The sequence below is a fragment of the Coptis chinensis genome, chromosome 9, assembly GCF_015680905.1.
Source record: "Coptis chinensis isolate HL-2020 chromosome 9, ASM1568090v1, whole genome shotgun sequence".
In the NCBI taxonomy this organism is placed as follows: Eukaryota; Viridiplantae; Streptophyta; class Magnoliopsida; order Ranunculales; family Ranunculaceae; genus Coptis; species Coptis chinensis.
In genome coordinates this window covers 66,720,717-66,748,111 of record NC_141464.1, presented here as the reverse complement: position 1 = coordinate 66,748,111, position 27,395 = coordinate 66,720,717, and the positions used below count along the sequence as shown (strand labels likewise).

General features: G+C 36.9%; 2 protein-coding genes and 1 long non-coding RNA gene across 3 annotated transcripts; 2 read left to right on the top strand and 1 right to left on the bottom strand.

Annotated features, from left to right (window-relative positions):
* Positions 1-853: 853 nt before the first annotated feature.
* Positions 854-23,534, top strand: LOC147477491 (beta-amylase-like). The gene is made up of 6 exons (XM_086584337.1): positions 854-1,266; positions 1,363-1,527; positions 22,315-22,578; positions 22,676-22,885; positions 22,973-23,212; positions 23,301-23,534. The coding sequence occupies exons 1-6, from the start codon at positions 961-963 to the stop codon at positions 23,517-23,519; spliced, it is 1,404 nt and encodes a 467-aa protein (XP_086440463.1). The 5' UTR covers positions 854-960; the 3' UTR covers positions 23,520-23,534.
* Positions 12,164-14,547, top strand: LOC147477493 (uncharacterized). Its single transcript, XR_015209626.1, has 3 exons — positions 12,164-12,469; positions 13,769-13,892; positions 14,416-14,547. It is a non-coding gene; the product is annotated as an uncharacterized LOC147477493 (long non-coding RNA).
* On the bottom strand, positions 19,106-21,123 carry LOC147477492 (protein terminal ear1-like). Its single transcript, XM_086583501.1, has 5 exons — positions 20,833-21,123; positions 20,286-20,382; positions 20,044-20,175; positions 19,788-19,929; positions 19,106-19,681 (listed from the first exon to the last, which is right to left on the bottom strand). The coding sequence occupies exons 1-5, from the start codon at positions 21,089-21,091 to the stop codon at positions 19,595-19,597; spliced, it is 717 nt and encodes a 238-aa protein (XP_086439627.1). The 5' UTR covers positions 21,092-21,123; the 3' UTR covers positions 19,106-19,594.
* Positions 23,535-27,395: the final 3,861 nt, after the last annotated feature.

Sequence of the window (27,395 nt, the reverse complement as noted above, 5' to 3'; positions counted from 1 at the left end):
TCTCGAGCCCGCCGTCGTCATCGCCGCCGAACCCGAGAGGGGGCAAATATAGTAGTCGTTTTCATAAATGGACCATAGCATGTATTGGGCCAAGAGATAGGGTTCAGACCACAGTATGTATTCGACTAAGAGAGTAGGCCCAAGACCACAAGAGAGGGGGAAAATGGAGAGAGAGAGTAGAGGTGAACTACGGCGGCTTGATCCCGAAATGGATACGTAGGGCAACCTAATTGGTGCATCCGATCCAAAATACAGAAGGAATATGAGTAAAGTTAGACGTCGCGGTATTTGGGTGCGGCAGAGAGTTTCTCCTTATTGATTTTTTAATTTTTTACGGCATTTACATGTCAAAATCTGATAACAAACTTTATGTTACATAACTGAAATTTAGAGGGTGGTTGTTCACTTGTGCTAGTTTGCAAGTAAAACAAACTCAATTTTAGTTCACTGCTAATGTATAGTGCTCAAATTTACATGAACATTTTTACTGGCAATCATGCCCATCAGCCTAAGACGTAATGAACGAATGCAAATTTCACGTTTTAACAGTGGTAACTGGTTCCCTCACGTGGTTCTGTGTTTCAATCCTACGCAAAGTACTCATTGTCTTTTTCTTATAATTGGAATCTCTTTTTAAGTACCGACTTGATAATATCATCTCCATTTCCAGTTTCATACAATCATACTTTTCACTCTAAAAACATGCAGACGCCGACTCTACTCACTCAGAAAGACAAGATGTTAGCAAACTACGTTCCTGTAAGTAGAACTTACAGGAACTTCCCTGTTTTAAGTACCCCTTCAATTTATATTAGACTAATGTTGTAACATAATGTGTGCTTTTTTTGGTATGTGGTGTGTTTTTAGTTGGGTGTTATAACACCAAATAATGTATTTGAAAACAAAGAAGAAATAGAGAAACAACTAAAGCAACTAAAAGCAGCAGATGTGGATGGGGTCATGTTGGATGTATGGTGGGGGATTATAGAATCAAATGGTCCTAAACAATATGATTGGAGTGCATATAGAAGTTTGTTTCAAATCGTACAAAAATGTGGACTAAAGTTGCAAGCAATTATGTCATTTCATCAATGTGGTGGAAATGTTGGAGATATTGTTAATATTCCTATACCGAAATGGGTACTTGATGTCGGAGAAACCAACCCCGATATCTTTTACACTACGTTGTCCGGTGAGAGGGATAAGGAGTATATTTCAGTTGGTTTGGATCATAAACCACTATTCGGCAGGCGAACTGCCATTGAGGTTTGGCCCCTTTTTCTATTTTTGATAATTGAGGTCATATTTGATGTGTTTGATGAGTTAATAGTAGTTCTAAAGCTTGGGATTATTTTTATGTAGATGTATAGTGACTTTATGAAAAGCTTTAGAGAGAACATGTCGGATTTCTTGGAGTCGGGGCTGATAATGGATATTGAAGTAGGACTTGGTCCAGCTGGGGAGCTTAGATATCCATCTTATCAAGAAAATAAAGGGTGGGTGTTTCCAGGAATCGGAGAATTTCAGGTGAGACTACTTCCATTATCTTCTTTTTAACACTAGAATTTAAGGTGATATGGAATTTATTCGGGATATAAATAGCAATAAAATAAGCCATAAATTTTAATCACTAGTGTAGTAGTAGTAATGTATGGGCGCAATACTTTAAGTAGGTGTAATTATTTAAGTTAGCAATTGCATTTAATTAGTGCCTCTTTAATTATCATATTAATTAGCCAGACCCGCAGATTCTCAAGCAAATGGGCCATGTCTTGGTTATATCCAATTCATGGTAAATCATTAGCTAATAGGGGCTTTTACTACAGTGAAGTATTCGAGCAAACCTTGTTACAAGTCCATCAGCTATATCAAAGGCTAGAAACACAATACACATCGTTTACATGAACATGTACCAACCATTACATATTGACATGAGCATAGACATGAAGCCAGTTGATGCTAACATGATGACGAAATTTAGTACATTGTCGAAAATAGCTCCTACAATGACAACTTCCATCACACCATTAACAACAACTTCCATCACAGCATTACATCAACATGTCAGTACTCGTGCAATACGACATATATTACATCTAATCTACATACTCATCAACAATTTGGGTGCCTACTTCAAATGTCCCTTGCATATTCTTATTCCACCTGGTTACTCTGACATTTGGGCCTACTCTTTTGTGCATCTTCCACAGCATGGGTTTCGTTTTTTGCAAGTTCGCCTTTTTGTGGTTGCTGCACTCATATAGTCTCTTGTTTCTGCAGTGACAGTCGTACTTGTTTGTCCGCATTAGATGGCTCTTGCAATGGAGATAGTAGTTGCACAACAACTTATTTTAGAACATCAGTTACCATAAAGATGGCTCTATCAGACTTTGCAAAAATGAGTCTTAAGTAATGTATACATGAATGAATCAAGATATGAGTGCCAAATCCCTGTAATGAATAAACATATGAATGCAATTTTCTTACTTTTTAGCAGTCCTAATCAAATAACAGTCCTAATGAAATAGCCTAATAAATGAAGTACGTTTTTCATGCTCTTGACCCAATCAATTTAGGATCAATTTATGGTCAATAAAAATTTATGGGAAGATCTATATACTTATTCTCTGTCTCTTTGGAAAGTGGGAAACGCAGGTCTCCATAACAAAACACAGACCCCAGTTCCATTTTATGACCACACGTTCAGTTTCCTATAAATCTACCACCCAGAGCTTTGAGAGATACTATTCACTACTAGACCTTAATCTTTTTTTCTACTTTTGCCACACCAAATCTTCTTCTTTTTAAGGTTAGCAACAAAAATTGGGATAAAAAAGTGAAAAATCAAAAAAACAAAGGCTACATGCAAACTTATGGCATGTTCCCAATTAATCACGTGCCCCCTTCTTACTCCAGATAATAAGGGAACTAATAAACGGTTCTTATATTCTTAAACCGCCTACTAGGGTAATTTGTAATACTTTGCAAAAAATGTTTGCAAAAAACTGAGACATGAGAAAAAGGTTATAGTAACCAAGACATAAGAAATGATTCAGTATAAAATCCTTAAATAGAGTCATGGAAACATAGTCATAAAATCCTTAAGCAGAAACAGACAACATATCAAACATACAATGGCAGCCTCTTCGTCTACTGCACACAACAACAACAACATAAAGGAGTTGCATACAGATATGTGGGGAGAGGTTCTTAAACGTGCTCCACTCCCATTTGTCCAGAAGTCAAAATTTGTGTCCCGACAATGGGGAAGCCTTACAAGTCGAAATTCCTTTGTAATGGAGAACGCGTTACTGACGATCATTTCTTGGTTACCTTATAAATACTGACAACAGATTGGAATCCACAGTATCTTTCGCATCCAGCATTGCCAACAACCCTCCTATTCCAACCCCAACACTAAAGTACAAACCGTACAGTATATCCATCGATGCGTCTTCAATGCAAGGTATTGTTCTCTTGACCACACTTTACGGGAAAAATGAAAAATATTACGTTTGCAAACCAACGACAAGAGAGGTCTATCAACTCAATACTCCTACGGTTAGATTCTTTACAGAATCCCTTGGAATGTTGGTGAATTCAATGGAACCATTAGGTTTCACTATAGTTCGACTGTCAAATCCCAACTTCAACATTGTAAAGCCTAACCGAGGCAATAAAACGAAGCAATCTATAATCATGTATATTGAATTGTTTGATTCCTAAAGTTTGAAATGGAGAAGGTTGAACAACTTGGAGTTATCATTTAATGATGAACACATCAAGAAGCAGCCTCCAAAAGGATCTCTTCACTGATCTCTTTATGATGCAGGCGTATTGGTATTTAACATATTGCCCTCGAATCTTGGACAAGGATTAGGCTACCATAGACTAAATCCACTCCAAAGTCGTACAAACTGTTTCAGTTTAATGGTACTATTGCTATTATGTTCAGGTTCTGGGGTGAGGACAACATTGCTACTGAGAAATTAGAACTTAGGGTTTTACATGAATATGACAACAGGTTGTGGAGTGAACCGAGGACGTATTTGTTGGACAAATTGTATTCCTCTTTCCATCACCCGTGTTTCGTTGACCTACTCACACAAAATATTGCAGTTTTTTAATCGAACAACATGATCTTTTGACACGATTTCAGTGTAGACAAGTTGGTATTTGTCAAAAAAATCCCAACCATCGGCAATCACTCCATTCTCCCATTCATGTCAGACTTCACTGCAGCTCGGTTTAACCAGTAGTTGATGTCACCATTCATGTTATATTTATCGAAGCTTATATTTTTATTTAAAATTAAGTAATATCTTGTAATGTACTACATATATTTAGGGTGACATCAATCTTTCTAGTTTATGCAAGTGTTGATGTTCATGTTACCTTCGGAATTTATGCTTTGTAGGTTTATGCTTTCTGTGTCAGTAATGTTTATTACCTACTTCAACCTATTTCTGACGAGAAAAACTTACAAAAACTTATCACCATAGTTAAATTGGAGGTGGAGTATGAATCCGTTAGAGACATACATGTAGCAATGCGTCTGTTCGGCAGTACAGTTTCGAGTGTGAAAAGTGGCGTACTGTAGTATGTCACACGAAGTGACATAACTTTCAAGTGACAATTTGCTAACTTTTTCTAGCACATACTTATTGCTCTATCTCCTATACTTATAATAATGCTAAATCCGACTTAAACTATGTACATATATTAGAGGTCTAAAATTTATTTTTAATTATATACTATTTGATTTCAAAAGCCAATTTATTTTCATTCGAATATATTGATTCACTTAACTCGACTTGTATGCTTATTAATTAGATATGGCAATGCAATGGACAAATGAGATGGACAGTGTTCTTATCGATACATTCCATAGCAAGCTACTTCTAAGTGATAAGAATGTGAATGGATTTCTTCCAATACCAAAAGAGCGTGCAAAGGATCAACTTGAAAATGAAAACCTTACGATGGATAACACGCAATATTGCTAGTGTAACTATACAGCAAGGGTTTGAATGGAATTATGACGAACAGAAGATCATAACTAGCAACGAGGTTTGGGATTAAGCAATAACACAAAATACAAGTATGGAAAAGTACAACTTTAAAATCTCAACTTGGTAGGGCTTTTCTTAATTCGGTTAACTTTGATCCCATTATTTTGTAAAATATGATATGGAATTGATTTGGGATATAAATAAAAATAAAGTAAGCCATAAATTTTACTCACTAGTGTAGTAGTAATGTATGGGTGCAATACTTAAAGTAGGTGTAATTATTTAAGTTAGCAATTGCATTTAATTAGTGCCTCTTTAATTATCAAATTAATTAGCCAGACCCGTAGATTCTCAGGCAGATGGGCCATGTCTTGGCTATATCCAATTCATGGTAAATCATTAGCTGATAGGGGCTTTTACTACAGTGAAGTATTCGAGCAAACCTTGTTACAAGTCCATCCCCTACATCAAAGGCTAGAAGCACAATTCACATCGTTTACATGAACATGTACCAACCATTACATATTTACATGGGCATAGACATGAAGCCAGTTGATGCTAACATGATGACGAAATTTAGTACATTGTCGAAAACAACTCCTACAATAACAACTTCCATCACACCATTACATCAACGTGTCAGTACTCGTGCAATAGAACATATATTACATCTAATCTACATACTCATCAACAATTTAGGTGCCTACTTCAAATGTCCCTTGCATATTCTTGTTCCACCTAGTTACTCTAACATTTGGGCATGTTCTTTTGTGCATCTTCCACATCATGGGTCTCATTTTTTTGCAAGTTCACCTCTTTGTGGTCGTTGCACTCGTATAGTCTCTTGTTTCTGCAATGACAGTCGTACTTGTTTGTCCACATTAGATGCCTCTTGCATTGGAGATAGTAGTTGCTATGATAAGAGCCTAAAACTGTAGTTTTAACCCATTAATATCATTACATTTAGACCAATTATGTGTATAATAAATATGAGTTAGTACTGTTTACGTGCGTTTATGTATTTCAAGCATTGGAGTCAAATATATGAAGAAACATGTCACTTTTGCGAGATAAAAGAGCAAAGGTTGGCTGCTGAGAAGTTATATGATTAAAGGCCAAGATTCAAGGAGAAAAAGGCATTTTAAATCCCGGTCAAAGCTGAAAAGTCAAAGTCAACGCAAGCAGAAATAGAACAGAAAAGTCAACAGAACTTCCGCAAGCCGTATCTTTGGACTCAGACCTCAGAATTGGGCCTATTATATGTCAAAACGACCGTCTCGAAATAGATTTCTAATTGTTCAGGCCTTAACCCAATCAGAGGAGCAAAAGTGGACAAAAAGACTGTTGCAGTAATTTCCAGCAGAGAAACCCTTTTTGGACTTATGTAATTAGGTTTTGGTCTTTATTCAAGGGCCCAAAACATGGCTCCAAAGCCCATGCACGAAAATGTAGACCTAGCCTCTCTTTTATAAAGAGGACTAAGGCATAACTCTAGATATACTTTGACTTAGATAGATATAATTAATTAGAGATAGATAATTAGACTTAGTTATTAGTTTAAACCTTAGTTAATTATTGTTCTTCAGTATTCATTATATTAATAAAAATTCATTATTGTTTTTCATTATGTCTCTTTCTTATATATATATGTTTATGATAGTCTAATGACATCTAGCTAAACCTCCATTAGATGGGTTTGATGAAGACTTGATATATTAGTTAGAATTATTGTCTGTTAAGAGTGTCACTCTAGAAAGATAGTTGATTCACCATGAGAATGGGTTAGACTTCCTCATATGCTAATTATTAGTTGGCAGCGATTGCCATGAGTAATTAGGGATCAATACTTAAACTTAATTGATTAGAACTGGAATAATCGAAACTAGCATATTAGGAATATATCAAGTGGATTCAAATCTCCCTAATCCCTTCTCCATATTCACATTTCCATATTCTATTATCATAGTATAAATAACATCTTATTTAGTTCAATTGCCATCGTAGCATAATTCAATTCATTACTCTCAACTGTTTTGTTAGTAGCAATTAAACTAGTGGAAACTTACGTTTAAAGGACTAGGAGTGGAACGAATTCTCTACTCCATTTATTGCATGATTCAAGATAGTACATAACTTTGATAATCTAGAAGCAATTACTATAGCGTTTACTTCTGTTTAAGTTTAATTAGTTAAGAAGGAGTAAACACAAGTTTTTACATTTATCATGTTTGCTGCGATTCGTTCTTCTTACCGGATCTTAGTACATACCGACCATGATAAATCTCTGAACAATTGCATATCAACTTTACGACCATAGAAGCTATGTATGTTAGGCCTTTGATCGATCTATTGAAAAAATTATTAAAATAGAAAACGTACGAAACCAATAAAACCAAACTACCAACAAATAGGGCTGGAAATGGTACGGATTCAACCCGAATCCGACCATATCCAAATCCATTTTAACGGATATGGTTTCTATGTTTGTGACTAGAATCCGACCCGAATATCCGAAAACCCGAATCATTTTAACAAAATTTATATTTTGATGCCTAAAAATTAATTTATATCTTACATTTATATATGAAAATCATTAATCCTTACGAGTAACCGCATTAAGTTTGCGATAGTCAATGCATATCCTCCACTTCACCGAATACGAAAGGAGATGCATTCATCTTTATCATTTCACACAACTGTAATGTCAGACTTCTTGGGAACAACGTGTACTGGACTCACCCAAACACTATCAGAGATAGGGTAAATAATATCTGCATCGAGTAATCTTAAAACTTCCTCCTGTACCACATCCTTCATGGTAGGGTTTAGACGACGTTGCGGTTCATGTGATGTCTTTGCATTTTCTTCAAGATGTATGTGATGGGTGCACACACTAGGGTCAATTCCCTTAATGTCATCGAGGGACCATCCAATAGCAGGACGGTGTTTTTGAATGACATTAATTAAACGGAATTCCTTATCGTCAGTCAATTGTGATGATATGATAATTTGGTGACTACCATCTAGATTAAGTTGTATGTATTTTAAATCCGAAGGAATAGGCTTTAAGTCAGGGGTGGGAGGATTGGGTATTAAAGATTCTTGAGGAAAGTCGTCTTCCATAGAGAAAACAGATTGATATTCGTCCAAGACGCTTGACAGCACGTTAGTAGGGTCAAATAGTGGTATTGACTCTAATAACACGTTTACTTCCTGTGTATAGGCATCGACATCAAATTCAGAAATGCCAAAGGAAAGAAATTGACGGGATGATAGGAATGGAGTCACATACAACTTCTGTATCCAGAATGACGAAATCGACGAGATAGTAAAAGTCTTGGACTTTTACGAGGACATTTTCCACAATGCCTTTTGGATACTTAATGGAATTATCAGCTAACTACAGAGTCATGGTGGTAGGTTTAAGCTCATGAAGACCTAGTTGTTTGAATAAGTAATATAGAAATAAGTTCACACTAGCTCCTAGGTCTAGTAGCGTAGTAGCCGTATATTTGTCACCTAATGTGCATGGAACTGTTGGTTTACCAAGGTCCTTGTATTTGACTATACCATTGTATTCGACGATGGACAAAACTGTTCGGTAAGGAATGTTTGTTGAGGAACATTGATTCTCCTTTTTGTGGTGCATATATCTTTCAGAAACTTTGTATGTTTTGGCAATTGTTTGAGTGCATCGAGAAAAGGTAAGTTGATTGTCAAATTCTTAAAAGTTTCTCGAATTTCATCAAAATTTTCAGCAAGTTTATTCTTTGCCAAACGGGCAGGAAACGGTGCCTTAGGGCAAAATTTGGCATAGGGATCCACTTGTTCGTTTCCCAATTTTTGAGTTGGTGACTTTGTTGGACTTGGTGCTTCCATCATAGGGTCATTATCATAAACAAATTCATTGGGACCTCCAGTTACCTTTAGTTGATCATCTGGCATATGTATTTGATTATCTACAGTTTTACCAGATCGAAGAGTAGTGATTGTGTTCACCTCACCCTGGTTTGGAGTATTTGTACTAGGTGTATTGGTGAGTTCAAAGGCAGTGTTTGCTGGCTTAAGGTTCAGAACTACTTGTCCAGGAAACACGCCTTTCTGGCTATTTTCTTGCGCTAATTGTTGAAGTGATTGTTGGATAGACGTTAGTATTTGAGATTGTTGGTTCATGTAAGCTAAGAAAGTCTCGCTTGTCCTATCAATAGCCAGTGGCACAAGTTGTGCAACAGGTACTAGTTCATGATTATTGCTGAGAAGTTATTGATTATAGCCAGAACTGGGATTGGCTGGAACAAGGCTGCGGTTGGTTTGGTAGTTAGCATTGGGATTACTTTGAAACTGATTTTGACTTTGTTGGTACTGCTGATTATTTCCTTAGCGGTATGGAATAGAGTTGGTGGATGGTGGAATAGGTGGATTGGCGAAACCTGGAGGAGCCATCTGTTGGGTATTCGGGCGCCATGTGAAATTTGGATGTTGTCTCCAAGGTGCATTAGGAATGTTGAATGCACATGCCTCTTCTGATGGTTGGGTAGGTGGGGCATATAACAAGGGACAATAAACATCAGGATGGTCAAGACTGAGACAAAGAATACATGGAGAGGTGTTAACGTTCATGACCTATTTTGGGAGTTTACTGTTTACTTGAACTGCGAGGGCATCTACTTTTTTAGTCAAGGATTCTATCAGATTTTTTATTTCAGGATCGGGTTTTACCTCAAAAATAGATGTAGCTTTTGTAACAATTTCCTTAGATGATCTAGAAGAATCAGTGTTACCCCAATGTGTACCTCTTGTTGCTTGTTTTTCAAGAAAATTATATGCCTCAGTAGCTTCTTTGTCCATGAAGCAACCGCCATTCATTATATCAACTGTTTCTTTTTTATGATCGGAAAGTCCATTAAAGAATGAACGAACAAGGACAACGGTGTCGAGCTGATGATGAGGACATTCTAAAAGAAGATCAGTAAATCGACTCCATGCTTCTGTAAAGGATTCATGAGGATTTTGACGAAAGAATTGGATTTTCTTAAGCATTTCAGTAGTTTTCTTCTGCGTATAAAATTGTAGCATGAAAGCTTGCACAAGTTTATGGATTGTGGTTGTTGTCCTGCTAGCCAAACTGTCTCTTTCTCAGCTAAAGTGAAAGGAAACAACCTAAGCAAGACTTGTTCGGTAGAGACTGATGGATGGTGAAATGTGGTGGCTACTTGCTGAATCCTATGAAGGTGATTGTAAGGTTTCTCATGGTCTAGACCATGATAAACAGGTAACAATCCAAAAACATTTGGCGGGATTCAAAAATCGCTGGCAATATTTTCGAGTTTGATGCAAGAAGAAGGTCCTTCCTGTAAGGCAGTATAGAAGTCCGAAAGGGACTTCTCAACTAGTGGAGTTTCGTCTGCCATAACGAATGAAGTTAATGGGGACAAAGGATCTTGATGATTTTTATTAATAGATGAAGAACTATGTTGAGGTGAGAACTTACGCAATTGCCTATCGTATTTTCTCTTACGATAGGTATGTTCAAATTCTTTATTAGTACCAGACCTTAATCTCATACAAGCATAAAATTAAATCTAATGCATAGATGGAACTTATTATTACTTGAATTTTATTATTTTCTGAAGCATTAGATGTGAACAACATAGGCCTAAGCTGCTGCTAACGTAGCAGTGAAACTAGAAATACGTGTGCATAAACCAACAGCCAGGTCACAAAAAAGATATGAGGAAGATTTTTCGTGCAAGCCCGGTTCTAATTAAGTAAGGTTTAAATACAGAAATATGCAACGTACTTAGTTGATTTGTGTGTTGTGATTAGTGATTTAAGATGTGATAAAACATTTTAATTTATTCTCTCATGACAAACACTCTTTTCACTTTGCAATCTACTTTTTCACTTTTCAATTCTAGGTGATTGTTGATTGAAAAATAATTTGGTCGATTTTGACACCGGTTCGACAAACAATTGAACAATCACTACCAAAAAAACGAGTTTACCCGACAGACGACATAAAGAATACCCGACGGATTCTATCTATAGGAAGTTCCCAACACATTTTGTTCGTCGGGTATAATCTGACCAACTGTTGGGTAATCTCCCTGGGCACCCGACGGTTCTACTAGAGTTGTTAATGGTCTGCATATCTCTTCCCACTGCTAAACAGTTGCCGCGCTATTGAAAAAATCAAAATAAAAAAATTGAGATGTCGCGTTCTTGAAACCTAAAAACCAAAAGTCCAAAACACATCCCCACTCCCCACTCCCAAAAACAGACTGTCTCCTTGCTTACCCCCACCTCGTCTCTCTCTCTCTAAGATTTCAATGACGAACAACAATCTACCACGAAGAATCCGCAAGGTTTGTTTTCTTTAATTCTTTTCTCGATCCATCCTTCAATTTCTTTTTATCTAATCGCTTTTTGTGATTGATCAAGAAAAGCAAAGCAAATCATAAGTGAACCAGTAAACTTTTTTTTGTTAATGGTGATATGGGTATTGAAATAGTGAAAATGTTAGAGTTGGTATTTAATAAAAAATAGTGATCTTTTTTGAAATTTTGTAAAATATCTTTGTAAGATTGACTATGTTGGTAGAGAGTCTGTTATACTTTCTTGGAGAGACCGACCGAAAGATTATAAGGGACCCAATGGTGAGGGTCCGGATATTTATCTGAAAAGAGAAGATTTGAACCATACTGGAGCTCATAAGATTAACAATGTTGTTGCTCAAGCATTGTTGGCTAAGAGGTTGGGGAAGAAACGAATCATTGCGTAAACCGAGCGGGTCAACATGGAGTTGCAATTGCTACCGCTTTTGTGCTAGGTTCGATTTGAGTGCATTATCTATTTGGGGCTCGGGATATGGAGAGGCAGTAAACTTAATGTTTTTAGAATGCAACTTCTCAAAGACTGAGGTTTGTTGTTATTGTTTTTTATATCTATTGGTGATTATTTGTTTGTGTTGTCAGTTAGTTGTTTTGTTGCCAAATGTGAATATTTTGGATATTTTCATGAGCAGGTTAGAGCAGTCCATTCGGGACCAGCCACACTGAAGGATGCAACATCAAAGGCTATAAGGGATTGGGTAACTAATGTAGACTACTAGAGTCAACTCATTATATTCGGGGTCGGGCTTGCGTGTCCACATCCATATCCCATGATGGTGAGAGAGTTCCATGCAGTGATCGACAAAGAAACTAGGAAATAGGCTACTGAGAAATGGGGTGGAAAACCTGATGTGCTAGTTGCCTGTGTTGGTGGAGGTTCTAATGTTATGGGTCTATTCCATGAGTTTGTTGATGATAGTGATGTGAGGTTGATCAGGGTGGAGGCTGCTGGTCATGGCGTAGATAGTGGTAGGCATGCTCCTGGAATTAGTGCTTCACCTTCTGAAGAAACTATGCAGTATTTTAATGTCATGATTTTGGGGCCAACTCAGTCTCCTTATGAAGGTATAACTATTTCGTTGCGTATTCGTTAATTTTTTCTTTGTTTTGTGGTGTAAGCTTAGAACTAGCTTGTTAGTTATTCTAATAAGAAGTAATATTTGGGGTTGGAAAAAAGTAATTGAATTGAAGTATAAATGTATTAGCGTGTCATGGATTATGAATGAATATTCACTTGTACAATAAATGATGAATATTTGGGAAATTACATTGTTATATGAATTGCATTTATGTATGTCAAGTAAGAGGTTCTATGGGTTTGATACTTTATTAATGTTATAATTGATGTAGTGTTATTTTTTCTTGACTTAGTCCAATCATTAGACTTCTTAGATGAAAATAATGTTCGGTAACAGTATGTCTTTTGAGATATTATGATCTGATTTAGATAGAACTGGAACTGTGAGGATAGAGGATGGTCCACTTTATCACCCCTATAGTAATGGTAAGGGGATTTCTGATGTATTAGTTTATACAGCTATAATATTATCGCAGATTCTAAATTGCTAACTCTCATTTCTCTATTCCCCATCCGTATGGAGACGCCATACATTGTGCAATTTTTTAAGATGGGGGTTATACCAGATCCCCGAGTGCATCTTATACAGATTTTCCGTCGATTATTTGACACAAAAAGAATTTGACGTCACTCGACATGCTAACTTTGAACACCCAAAAATATTCTAAGGAGGCGTGCTAAGATGGACTAGAAGGTGCATATTAACTTATTAAGTATTAACGTGTTGTCTTTTTTGTGATTTGCATAGTTCTCAAAGATACTTTCGTTCACATTTGTGAGTTAATGCACTAGGCCACTAGCTGCTTTAATGTGTTTGTACTGTCAATAGCTAGCCATTTTATGTAGGGTCCCTCCTGATTAAATCGTTGAAGTTTCTTGACTCACATGTATAAAACTTCCAGTGATTGTAGTTGTGCATGCCTAAGCTATCTAATGTATAGTTATAAAACATTATACTGAAGCCTCGATTGCTTTAGTCGTGATCACATGATAGTTATAGATTATTTGCAAAATCTTAATGTTTAGACTTGAAATAGCCACTTAAATTTATTTTTACATGTTGAAGTCCATCTGTGGTCATTGTTAGCCAATATCGTAATTGTTTAGGATTAGACTATGTACTTGGGCATAGTATAATTTTCTATGGGAATGTCAAGTTACTTCCTTGTAGTATGTATTCGTCAATCTGGCTTGCATTTTACTGTAGTTTTTTTCTGCTTAAAGAACTCTTTTATCTAGCTGATGATTTTTGCACACCCTATAAAATTCCTATATATGAGTTTCAGGTGTCCTTTCAACTCACACCAGAGAGTTCCAAAAATGGAGTGGCACGACGAGACCATTATAGTGAATTGAAACAAGACAAAGGGGGTGTTTATTTGTGATTGGTTTCAAAGGGAAGAATTCAAGGTAATATAGCTTACTAGTTAAAGAATCCTTTGTCTTTTGTGTGGTATAACTCTGATGAATTTATGCATCTTTGAGATTCTTATCATTTTATGACAAGTCTTTATTGCCGTCAAATGTAGTAAGAGTACAAAGCTTTGTAAGCAAATCCCAAGCAAGGTCAGGCACAGACACATACGTTATGTTTCATTCTGCTTGCACTAGTACAAACATATAGTCCTGGAAGGTTGGAATGCATACTTTACATATATTATACGGGAATTTCTCTTAGTACAAGTAGGTCAACCTGCTTCAAACTTTATTTTGTTTCCCTACTTTTTAGGGTTATGTTGGGTACATTGGCTTGTTAGTACACGTTGATGCAAGAGAAATTTTTTTGGGTAGTCCTAGGTTTGTAGAAGTGGTGCTTTTGTTTCTAAAGTATTTTAAGGCCTTCTAGAATAGCTCGGTAAATTAATCTTTTCACATTTTCAAGTTCTTTCTTAGCTTGATAGATTATTTTGTTGTCGTTGTGTGTGCTGTGTAGAGTATCAATTCGATGAAGGAAGGAAAAGCTAGAAGACCAAAAGAAAAAAAAAAAACTGCATGCTTTCCAATCTAATGATCATCATTGCTATTTGTGTAAGGTATTATCCAGGTCGCCATCTGGGAATGGGAATGAATATGTACCCTTCATCTGCTCTACTATGAATCATGAATCAATTGCAGCCTTGCCTATTGATGATCTAATAGAGAAAGCTGATGGTTTTGCTGGTGTCTTCCCTGGTATGGTTCACTATCATCGTATAAGGTGTCAAATTGTCTTATGGGGCTTAAAGTTTGTGTCTCATTGCGTTTTATTGTTTTAGAGCACAAATATGAGATTGTGAAACGCTTGCAAGCGAGGAAACATATATGTGGAATGACTGGTGATGGAGTGAATGATGCTCCTGCCCTTAAGAAGGCTGACATTGGAATAGCAATCGCTGATTCAACTGATGCGGCTCGTAGTGCTTCCGACATTGTCCCGACAAACCCGCCTAAGTGTCATCATCGGTGTTGTATTGACCAAGAGAGCAATCTTCGGAGGATGAAAAACTATACGGTGATTTTTATTCTGTTCATGGTCTAGTATGGATTAGCTATACTTTACATTTATCCTTTCGCCTGCAATTTGATTGCCATTTTTTGTTTTTTTGGATAGTAAATGAAATGAAAACTAGATCATGTTTTGTGTTTTCTTTTCTTGATAACGTTTTTGGTGGTTGTAGATATATGCGGTTTCCATCACAATTCATATTGTGGTAAGCTTCCTAGTAGTCTTAGGTTATTCACTTGCATCATTTGAGTAATCGTAATCTGGAAAAAAAGAGTAGGCATACTAGATAGGAGTCTTTTTAGATTTCTATCATCAAGTTGTACGCATTCTTGCCTTCTCACCATGATTTTCATTTGACAGTTTGGTTTCATGTTGCTTTCGCTCTTACGTGGAAGTTTGATTTTCCACCTTTCATGGTGCTCATCATTGCAATCTCGTGTCATGTGTTGAAGATTGAGCATTGCCGGATGGATTGGAGAAATGGCATATTAGGCTAGGCTCAACAGAAAGGCGATTTCTAGTCGATTTACTTTCATTCATAAGAAATTATGTTTCCCTCCATGATCAGTAGGTAGATTTCTATTAGAGGCATATCAAATACCTCTCCCAGGAGACGTTACTAGTAATCTTGTGATAGTCAAGTGATCTAGTGGCCCATGTCAGAGATCCAAGCTGGTTAGGCATTCAATGGTGGCGTTACTATGTGCTTTAGAGCTGACCAGTCCTAATTTTGAATTTCAGCAGGTTGCTAAACAATTGGTGCTTAGTCATTGTTAGGGTGGTACTAGAGATTACTAGGACTGGTTGCTAGACAGATAGTGTGGTGCTAATTTTTGGTTTCTGAAGGAAGTAATATGTATACTTAGTGAACGACATGTCTTATTCTTGTTTTTTTTTATGAACACATTGTTTCTTTATGAATACATTAGCGTTTGTAGCATTTGAGTAGGAACTTGCAAGAATGTAATTGGTGCAGGAAAGAATGTAATGTTGGGATACCTGAAACAATTATTATAAGAAATATATTTTTTGTAAATAAAGAACTAATACCCGATGGATAAAAATTGTCTAATAGCAAACTACCCGACGGCTAGTAGCTAGCATATCCGACGGCTGGTGATAGCTGGTCTAACCGACTGTTCATAACAGCAGAACTATCCGACGGTTTTTAATAGTAGGAATATCCGACGGTTTTTAGCAGCAGGAATATCCGATGGTCTTTGACAGCAGCAACTATCCGACGGTTTTGGCCGTACCGCATATCCGGACGGTTATTAACAAGTAGGAATGTCCGTCGGCAAAGATCTTCAACCCCGACAGCCTGTTTTGACCAATAAAAACCGTCGGAAGCCTATGCCGACCGAGCATTTTCCGACGGCCTTGAGGCAGTTTTGGTCTGTCGGGTAATACCTTTCGCGATAGCCATAGTCAGTCGGGTAAAGTCGTTCTTTTTGTAGTGAATAATTGAATTTCCTCTTCAAATCTTCAAATCTTATGCTAATCAATCATGTGATTTATCTCGGTCACAATATTGTTGTCGTCGATGATATTTTTAAGTTGGGACTTAAGAGTAGTAGTCTGATACACATGCAAAACACCATTATGCATGTGTATACCAACATGCACACACCATTATACATTTGTATAATAGACATGCAAAACATCATTATGCATGTGTATAACACGCATGCAAACACTACTATGCATATGTATATCACACATGCACACACTATTATGCATGTGTATTAAAATATGCATACACCTCTTTGCATGTAAATTCATTGTTAAAATCTGAATCGCTCATTCTCTGTAATTAAATTCGATTCCCAAAAATTGGTAGAGGGAGATGAATAAAGAAAGAAAAGAGAAAAACGATCAAACAAAACATAGACATATTTTTGCCCAAAATCATTAAGTGGAGGACAGAAATGTCATTGAACAAAAACTGTCATTGAGCCATAATTATATGCCGACCCTAACTAAAACCAAAATTAAAACTCAATATTGTCATATGGGCCTATTCTCCCTCAAAATGTATTGGATAACATATCCCTTCAGTCGCTTTACGTGTTGGGTCCAATCACTGTTCTAAAAATCGGTCTAGGCGGTCTCTAGGCACTAGGCGGTGCCCAACCGACTCGCCTAGGCCCTAGTCGTTTAAAAAATTGGTGAACCGACTAGACGGTCCAGTCAAGTTTTTTTTTTTTTTTTTGAATGATTAAATGTCGAAAAATAAAGGCCTGTGTAGACTTAAGATTTGAACGAGTTTAAAAGACTTAAGTCTAATGTAAATTATATGCCACTATAACAAAGAGTATGTTTTTATATGAAGTCAATATTCCTCAACTATTACGTATTTTTGTAATAAGTATTTTTATTTGTGTTTATTTTTTGAGTTATGATAAATAATTTTCTTCATTTCTTGTAGTATATGTGTGTGTTATTATATATATTAGGAAAAAAAACTGCCTAGCGCCTAGCCCGTCTAGGCAGTGCCTAGAAGGCCTAGGCGCTCTCCCACCGCTTGACTACCGCCTAGCGTTTTTTAGAACACTGGGTCCAATACATATCACGTTTAAGGTCCATTAGTCCATAACTCCATGTAGAAGAAAACATTGTCTTGGTCCAAGAGAAAGACAGGGTGGAGAATTTTCTGGAGAACATTGACTTATTCTCTAGCTCTGGGCTTGGTAATCAGATTCAAATCTGTCGAAAACAGAATAATGTTTCACCAAATCTTGTAACACGTTCCTAGGTTGGTCTGAAAGCTACTCTTTGTTTAGCACTTTTGTAGAAAGAGACTGAATAGTATCTTACTATATTTTTTCTCTAGCAACAACATGGTAGTATGGTACACACATGGTTTTAGCTTTTAGACACAGGCTTTTTCCTTGGTTCTTGCGTTCGGTGGCAGAGAAAGAAACATGGCATCTGAAGATATATATCCTCTTAAATCCAAGTTTTCACAATAGAGGAAGGATGATTGTGAACTGCCTTTGCATTACTGCTGTTATTACTACAATGTCAATAGACAATACGCACTGTTCATACCGAAATTTTCAATAAATTTGTGCTGAAGTTTACTCCTTAACCTTGAGAGTATTACGTACTAAAAAATGTCATAATATGCCAAGGATAAAGAATGGTCAACATGTCCATATCAAGCACCTAATTTCATAGTCCCATACTCTCATATCATAGGGGAAAAGGATGTGTACCGAAATGTAGCGAAATTTGGTGATTACATTCTTGAATTATTTGGCACAAAAATATGCAAGAGGCGCGACTTTTTTCGAAAAAAAAATTATCTGATCCTACTCCTCGTTAACAAACTTGAAAACCCCTATTTTTTTTTAGATAACCATCTCGAAAACCCCTATCACTACAAAGGAACAAAGTTTTTACAACCTGCTAATCCACAGAAAACTGAGGCAAAGAATCGAATTGGAATCAAATGCCATCAAATGCAAAGTCCTATTTCATAGAACTTGGATTATTGGACCCAGAGGCAAGAGACTGTAGTTCTGAGTTCTGACCTTTCGCAGTTTCCAATTGACCTAGGTTAGTCCTATTTCAGTTCAGATTCGTGATTCGTCAAGTTTTTTGTTTTTCAAATCTTCAATGTAAGGGGCAAGTTTTTTGTTTCACACTTTCACGGTTTCACCACATCTACAAACCTGCTTTGAGGTAAGTCTGTTAACTTGTTAAGCTAACTTCTGTTAGAGCATTGTAGGGAAAATATTTGTACTGGTAGTACAGTACTGGTCTGTTATCTACATGCTTTTTCCCTTGATTTTGGGGTTTTAGGTGTATGTGAGACTGTCACATACCCTAAGGAGGCGCTTTATCTAATGAGTAATGACAGATCACAGATATAGGGATTAGAGATATATTCTATATACGTGCGTAATAGATAAGATTTCACATTTCTTGAATCTAAACTTAGCATAAATTAGGAAAGTTGATAATGAATTACATTTGACTTTGTTTGAATCATCAAACTATCATTTGCCCTTGGAAAGTAACCTATGATTAGAGGGCTTCTAGCTATGTACTTGAGCAGCTAAGCTTGGCCTAGATAACGAGATTAAAGACTTGCTAGTAATAAACTACTGACTAAGTAAAAACACTTGTTTCATAGGGAATGCACTACAAACCTGAACTAGAACAAATGCAACTCTAAGTTATTACATACTACTACACACTAGATAACGAGATTAAAGACTTGCTAGTAATAAACTACTGACTAAAAAGTAAAAACACTGTTCCATAGGGAATGTAGTGCATACTACAAACCTGAACTAGAACAAATGCAACTAAGTTATTACATACTACTGCAGTACTACACTAGCTGGAGGCACAACTTCCAGTGACACAACTGAAAACTCATCAACTACTAAAACAACACCAACAACAATTAGATCATCTGGTACAGGGACCACTGTTTCTAAACCTTGTAATATTGCACTACATTAAGAATTAGCACAACGAAAAAGTGAAAAACCTGTGGTCCCCAGACTTGGTGATGAATTGTGAACAAAGAAACCATTAACAACACCTTCAACGACAAAACCTAGCTCGTCTTCCAATCAAAAATGGAGTTGATCCTGTAGACTCAGCACCATTTCTAGGTTGGTGTAAACGCATTGGGCAAGAACTCGTCAGTATGGCATGCAAACCTAGGTTGAAAATTCTTCATTAGTTTCTCCCTCCCCTGCAATATCACCAATCATAAGTTCAAATTATGTTCCAGAAAAAACACGAAGTTATAGATCTAGCCGATGATTAATTAAGAAAAACTAAATGAAAAAGAAATTCACCTGAATCCTAGCATGTGTTATAATACAGAATTTACCAGATGCGGTATTATCCCACTTGAACTTACGGTATGCATTGTAAAATCTGACTGCACCAACAGCACTTGTGAAGTTGACAAATGCATACCCAAGGTTATACCCAGACCTGAAAATGCAACATGAATTGCAAAAAACCATTACAAATGAACAATTCCAAAGTTTTAATTTACTGACGAAAAAAATATATTTGGTTATTAAGTGAATAAGAGTATATACATACCGGAAATCCATAGGAAAATACAGAAAATCATATTCTGAGAAACAGTTTGATGAGTGCTCAGTCTCTTGCTTCTTAATCTTTTCATTCTCTTGAAAACAGTGTTTATCAAGAATTTCTAGCAACACCTTCTTTCTGTAACCAAAACCGAAAAAACAAATAATGAGAATGTGATCCCATAAATTGTTATTAAAAAAAAAAGTGGTAGACCAAGGGGTGCATGATATGAGTTTTATGAACTTAACCTGAATGAGTTGGGAATATTTTTAATCATCACAGAAGTTTTTCCATGGACTATTGCTTCAACAACATTGAAATCCAAGTCTTTAAAAGGAGCATAAGTGGGTGTTTGGTTCTCATTTTTTCAAAAAATTATTTTTTCTTAAAAAACACTTTTATGAAAAAGTATTTATTCTAAAAACAGTTTTTCAATAAACATGTTTGGTTGTGACTTTTCTTAAAAGCTATTTTATCAAATCAGATTTCACACTATGTTTCTCGATATATTTTGGCATATCGTGGCATAAATCACTAAAGTCTAAAACATCCGGGGAGTTCATTTGCCTTTAGCACCAAAAGTGTTTCCTTCAAAGAAAAATAGTTTTTTAACTTAAAAAACAAGTTTTACCTAATTATCATAAAACAAGTTTTTGGGACCAAAAAGTGTTTTTTGGATGAAAAACTATTTTTTTTTTTAAATAGAAACCAAACACATTTATTTTTTCAAAAAATGTTTTTTCACTAATAAACACTTTTTGGCAATAAATAAATAGGATCCAAACACCCCCTAAGAGTTTGGGTGTTTAGGTTTCTTGTTGATGAAGGTGGGGAAAGGAACACAATTTGGAGGAGGACTTTGAAGAGGAAGGAATAATATAGGGATAGGATGGGGTGGAGGACTTTTTTTTTTTTCGATAATGAAGGGTGGAGGACTAGGGTATGGTGCTTTGTAGTAACATGTACGGCTGTTTGGATATGGGGATATTGGGTAGTAGCCATTGTGAAGAACTTGTGCTGTGGGTTGTGCATGATATCTGTGGGTAGTAGCCATTTCTCTCAGCAGAGATGTCTACAGTTATGATCCTAAATTCCTAATATTAACTTAAGTAACCAAGCCTATATATTTATACTTATAATATTATTATTGTTTCTAGTCTAGGCGATGTGGGACTATAAATTTACCAGCTCAAGACTTTTATACCCATACTTAAAATTATTGAGGTAGTATAAACTTTTGTGCTAATACACTTTAGAGTGAGAATGAAATGCTATGTGAGATTTGTAATGATGAGAGTTGCATTAATGAACAAATGGAAGAAGACAAAAGCAAATTCACATTGGCGACCGCGGCCAGAAGGAGAGAAAAATGGTGCATCCTGCTGTTATGATCACCAGGCGGTTTGCAGCCTAGGATGGGAATTGGGAGTTTGGGACAGACACATTATATGATTAAATTTAGAGTATTTCTATGAAGCAACCCTCCAAGTGTGCACCATGCATGCGGCATGCTAAACTCTATATATAATTATTCCACCACCACCTCTTCTTAAGTTTTTATTTTTTCTTTTCCGTCGGCTCTATTCGGCAGCAAGAAAAAACAGCCCACTCTTCAATTTCCAGAATTTTAATCGAAAAAATTTGAAAAATACTCAATTAATTAAGTAGCTGAAAAATAATCTTCTTGTTTATTTTTTAATCACTCACAAGTCTGTGTGGTTATTTGAATTGAGATGCTGAAAATAAATCGGACCACTAGACTCAGTGATTCATTGATATGTAGTTCAAAGACCTTCCTTTGTGTTAGCAATTGGCACACACTTTTGCATACCTTCAGAGTTTAGAGACTCCACAATTGCTGCGACGTTCTTTACTACGTATTCTTTTTATGTACTGAAGGTTTCTATAATCATTCTAGTAATCATGAGTTTCGGGACTATATAGGTGCTTGTAATGCGTAAAACTTCAGTCTGTTAAAAAATTTGCTATGTTGTTCTCTGTCTTATTGATTCAAGGGATCTTCAAGGATCTTCTTGTGTGTGAAGATGGTTATTATTTCAGTGTTATACACATCACTTTGTTGCATTCTAAGGATCCTCGATTTCTTGTTGATGGCCTAAAAGTATTGGACATTTATAGATGATTAGGTAAGTAAAAACGAATTTGTGAACGGAAAGTCATGCCAAACAGTCATGAGCAATTATAGATAGGCTAGTATGATTCTCTTTAGTTTTTTGAGTTAAGGATAAGAACCTTGACAACATCTTTAACTTGCAGTGTTATGACAAGTATCTCAAAGCAGATTTCAAAGAAGCAGCTAGACAAGCAGGGCATTCTGATTGGGAATTACCAGATAATGCAGGGGTGTACAATGACAAGCCTGATTCCACGGGGTTCTTCAAATCAACTGGGACATATCTCACTGACAAAGGGAAGTTCTTCCTGACATGGTATTCAAACAAGCTGCTATTCCATGGTGATCAGATACTTGACGAAGCCAACAAAATTTTCCTTGGGTGTAAAGTCAAGCTAGCCACCAAAGTAAACCTCCCAAGACTGGTCTTATTTAATCACTTCAATTACAACCGGAATTTATTTTTGTGTATATGATTTGATCCAAGCACTATATTTTGAACAGGTATCTGGAATCCATTGGTGGTATAAGACCGAAAACCATGCAGCAGAACTTACAGCAGGATACTACAACTTGAATGATCGAGATGGATACCGCCCCATTGCCAGAATGCTCTCAAGGCATTATGCAATTTTAAATTTCACATGCATTGAGATGAGAGACTCTGAACAAAGTGCAGATGCTAAGAGTGGACCTGAGGAACTTGTACAGCAGGTAAGAACCTAGCTTGAAGAGCCCTAATTATATTGGAATCAATGGTCTGAAGGTGAATTGTTGCTTGTTGATTATATGTATGTATAGGTGTTCAGCGCAGGTTGGAGAGAAGATATCGAAGTTGCAGGTGAAAATGCGCTCCCTAGATATGATAGGACAGCTTATAATCAAATACTTAAGAATGCAAGGCCGAATGGTGTTAACAAAGATGGGCCGCCAAAACTGCGGATGGCTTCTATGACATACCTCAGGCTCACAGATGATCTATTTCAGAGCGAGAAATTCAGGATATTCAATACTTTTGTGAGGAAAACGCATGCTGATCAGGTCAGTCAGATCATAAAAAATTATGGTACAGCGGTTACGTAATGATCCAAGTAAATAATTCAGATGCTTTTTGTTTCTCTTTCCACAGGATTATTGTCAAGATCCAAATAAGTATTACAATCCCATTGTTCCGCTGGAGAGATCTGAACCACAAATACCAATCGAGGAACTTCTAGAGGCAACAAAACCACTGGAACCATTCCCATTTGATCCAGAAACAGACATGAGCGTTGGAACTGGAGGTGGTGCGGCTGAGTTGTTGGGCAATGTGATAGACAAGATCACTTCTATATTTAAAATAAAGTGATAGCATAGCAATGTGAATTAGTACTATAGTAAGTTCAAAGTTTGATCTACTATAGTAAGTGATAGCATAGCAATGTGAATTAGTACTATAGTAAGTTCAAAGTCCGGATAAAAGAGGAGGGAGAGGCAATAACTAATAACAGTACTTAAGCTATTGTATGTTGGTCCACACTAAATATTATTATGTGATGCGCGCCTGTTGTGGACTTGTGGTGGATCACGTAGGGCATAGCCACACCAAGGCCAATCAATGCACGCTGGGCATGGCCATGGCCGTACGCAAGGGGAAGGTTATCATTTAACCTTCAAGAATGAACATGTGTACTTTTATTCGATCCCTACTGAAGTAGAAAGGTGCAAATAAACTTAGTTGGATAAAACATCTTGTGACCAATGGAAGGCATCTATCCAAACAGATATAAGAGAAACCCGAACAGCTGGTCCTTCTTTACATTGTCTCTTTGCTTCTCATACCACAAAGCATGGCTTGTCTAGCAAACCTTAATGGTATTTCTCCAACCTCATCTCTCAAAGTGAAGAGTTCTAAAGTAGAAAACACTTCAAGAAGATTGGCAGTTGTTGGACTATCCAGCAATGAAACAGAACAATCCCAAGAACACCCAGCTCAGTTGCCCACAAACAATTTTGTATCCGGACAAACAACAAGGAGCTGTTATAGGCCTTGCCGCTGTTGCTCTTTCTTTGCAGTCTGGAATTGAGAAGGCACTGGCCGAGGATAATGGTATGCCTACCGAAAATTATTTTTTAATAATTTTTTTTTTTTTCACAGCTTGAAGCTGCTGTGAAGATGCACAGTCTTCCCCAAGCAGAATCATGTTATCAAGACACCACAGCTATACTTCAGGAGGTTATGGAAACAAGAATGGCATAATAACAGCTGCTGAACTAATTTTCTTATAGTCTTTCTAGCTTGTTATTGGAAGAAAATGTAGATAACTTCATTGCCTAAAATTGCCTCCTACAAACTTCAAGTTCAGATTAAGTGACTCTTTTCATTCTGTTCCAAAGCTTTTTCCAATATATTTAATTGGTTTAACTTGATCTTTTGCGGTCAATCAATCAGATTTGTTGAATTGTATTAAACGGGCATTCCTCGTGGTTAAAATGTAATGATAATAATGCTAGATTGAATAGTCTGGCATTCCTCGTGGTTAAAATCTCTAGTTTTCAGGTACATTGAATAGTCATAAGGCAGTGTTCTAAAAAACGCTAGGCGGTAGTCGGGCGGTGGGAGAGCGCCTAGCGCCTACGCCTTCTAGGTAGTGCCTATACGGGCTAGGCAGTTTTTTTTTCCTAATATATATAGTAATACACACCTATACTATAAGAAATGAAGAAAATCATTTACCATAACTCAAAAAATAAACACAAACAAATATACTTATTACAAAAATGTATAATAGTTGAAGAATATCGACTTCATATAAAAACATACTCTTTGTTACAGTAGCATATAATTTACATTAGACTTTAGTATTTTAAACTCATTCAAATCTTAAGCCTATACGAGCCTTTAATTTTCGACATTTAATCATTCAAAAAAAAAAAAAAAACGGGATTGACTGGACCGCCTAGACCCGCCTAATCGGTCCGCCTAGGTGGTCCACCAATTTTTAAAACAACTTGGGCCTAGGCGAGTCGGTTGGGCACCGCCTAGGCGGTTGCCTAGACCGATTTTTAGAACAATGGTCATAACCTCCGAATTCTGTGGGATCTGGTTGGGCCTTGTTTATAACTACTTTTGGGCTTACAATGAGTGTGGCCCACATGCCATGCTATGCCCTAGCTATGAACCCAGGCTAAGCCTGTTAATACAAAGGGTTCAATCTGGGTGTCATGTGCAGAGAACATGCCCAACTGACCCACAAAGACACTGTGTTGAACATACCATCAAGCTGAATGTGTCTAGCATAATTGGTCCAATGAGGCCACAAAATTGGAGAATTAGATAATACCATGTGGACCATCTATGATGGTCCACACATCGCCCCTCTCTCACCTCCGAGCGACCGACGCAAAGAAGAGAAAGTTATGAATATTTGTATTTGAATTATGCAGGCATAGGATGTCTTGGTGTCGCTAGTTAGATCCTCAGTGCTTCAGCAACATATATAGGTAAGTCTGCTTGCAGCGGAGCACTCGTAAGCCTAGAACATAGAAATGTTCCCTGATTCTCTTTTTCAAGAGCCTGGAGCGCAGAATGTCTAGCTCAGGGATGTTTGATATCTTGAGCTCATCGTCGTAGAGGAACAATATTTCCACTCAGTCTATAGAGTTTTAGACCTCAAGAAGTCTTGAAGATGCTCAAAAATTAAGATCCGCCTAGTGACGGTGAGGTCAGTCCAAGTTATGTTAAGGTTGTTGCGTTCCATTTGTCTTTTGTACCAACTGATGTTGTGGGAGTTGAGGGTTGATTCCCCCCTTGCTTTGCCTTTGTACCATCTTCTGTGATGATTCATATATTATGTTCTTTAACTGTACATTCTGCTTGCTTGTAGAGTTAGTCACGCTATGGCTGATATCCCCGGCATGAAAAACGCATAGCTACTACACATTTTGGAGTTAGTAAATTGTTGTCCATGTGAAGTATTTGCAAAAGAGGCTTGAGCATTTGCTGAGAGCGACATTTAGATTTATTTTTCTAGAAGCCGAGCATGTGGAGGCCATATTATTCAGCATTAGAACTTAAAAGCAACCCAATGCTATGTTGCGACTGAGCCAAGCATACTCTCGGGCCAATGCTTGGATTTAAATGTATAGAAATTGAGCATGCTAAGGCTAATGTTTGGATGAGTTATTGGACTTGTTAGTCATCCAAGTTAATTGTCTCCATTGCCATGCTCATTGATTTCGTTTTATCATATCATACACTGTGGATTCGATACATTTTTAGAGGCTATGGTTTTTCACTAACCATGATTAAATAACAAAGAGTCAACCATCAGTGATGTGATTTGTATTGAGCAAGAGGATTTTGAGGCCGATACTTATAAGCCTAGGCATGTTGCAGCTGTTGTTGAGTAGAGTTTACCGTGAAAGAGCCGAGACTCCTAAGGTAGTTCATGCTGTGTGAAAGTATTGTATGAAAGAGAATTTGAAGATGTTATATGAAAATATGAGACAACTCATTCCCTCGAATATTCAACTGTTGGATTAGTGAGCATGGGAGGTGCTGAAGAGTCTGACAAGTAAGCTTTTGGGAGTCGCTCAATGTCGTGTGGCCAAAATAACGAGACCATGCTAATGCCAATGTGGAAGGAGAAGGTACATCTGAACCAAATCTTGATGTTGTAGATATGATATTATGATGTACAGTCTGCTAACTAGCTCTATCCATGTCTTTGGTTACTCAGGGAGCCACAAGATTTAAGACAATTCTGAAGATAATCACCATGCATGCTAAGAGAGTTAGGAGGGACCCTTGTTCTAGTTAAATACCATTTTCATTGTCATTTCATTATGCTGAGGAGATCGATCTTGGCTAAGTATTCCAGTCTTTTCCGTGAAGCTTGCGTTGAAGCAAAGCTAGAGCTTCAGTGCTTACGGGACAAAGTTGCCACTTTGTTGGAGGGAGAGCCCAACAACTTAGAGAGATTAACCACCCATGATGAGATGAATGTCTAAAAATTTAGAGGCCGACTACTTTAAATGATAGGCTCAGTGAGTCCCAAAATATTGTACAAACTATGGAGTGTGACCGTCATCTAAGTAAGGAGCATACAGGTCATGTTGTGCAAAATTATTGGCATTTAGCTGAAGAGGAGCGCCAGCTCAAGGAGCATGTTATGGACTAGCTTTACATCTCGCTTTTATCACTATGTATCTACTGCCTATAGCTCGGATATTTTGATAACTC

Coding starts and splice junctions, on each gene's coding strand:
- LOC147477491 (XM_086584337.1), top strand. CDS start 961: ATGTTGGATGTATGGTGGGGGATTATAGAATCAAATGGTCCTAAACAA. Junction 1,528..22,314: donor CAGGAATCGGAGAATTTCAG/GTGAGACTACTT, acceptor TTTAACTTGCAG/TGTTATGACAAGTATCTCAA. Junction 22,579..22,675: donor AAGTCAAGCTAGCCACCAAA/GTAAACCTCCCA, acceptor TATTTTGAACAG/GTATCTGGAATCCATTGGTG.
- LOC147477492 (XM_086583501.1), bottom strand. CDS start 21,091: ATGGCTACTACCCACAGATATCATGCACAACCCACAGCACAAGTTCTT. Junction 20,176..20,285: donor AATATTCCCAACTCATTCAG/GTTAAGTTCATA, acceptor TTTTGGTTACAG/AAAGAAGGTGTTGCTAGAAA. Junction 19,682..19,787: donor TAACACATGCTAGGATTCAG/GTGAATTTCTTT, acceptor GTGATATTGCAG/GGGAGGGAGAAACTAATGAA.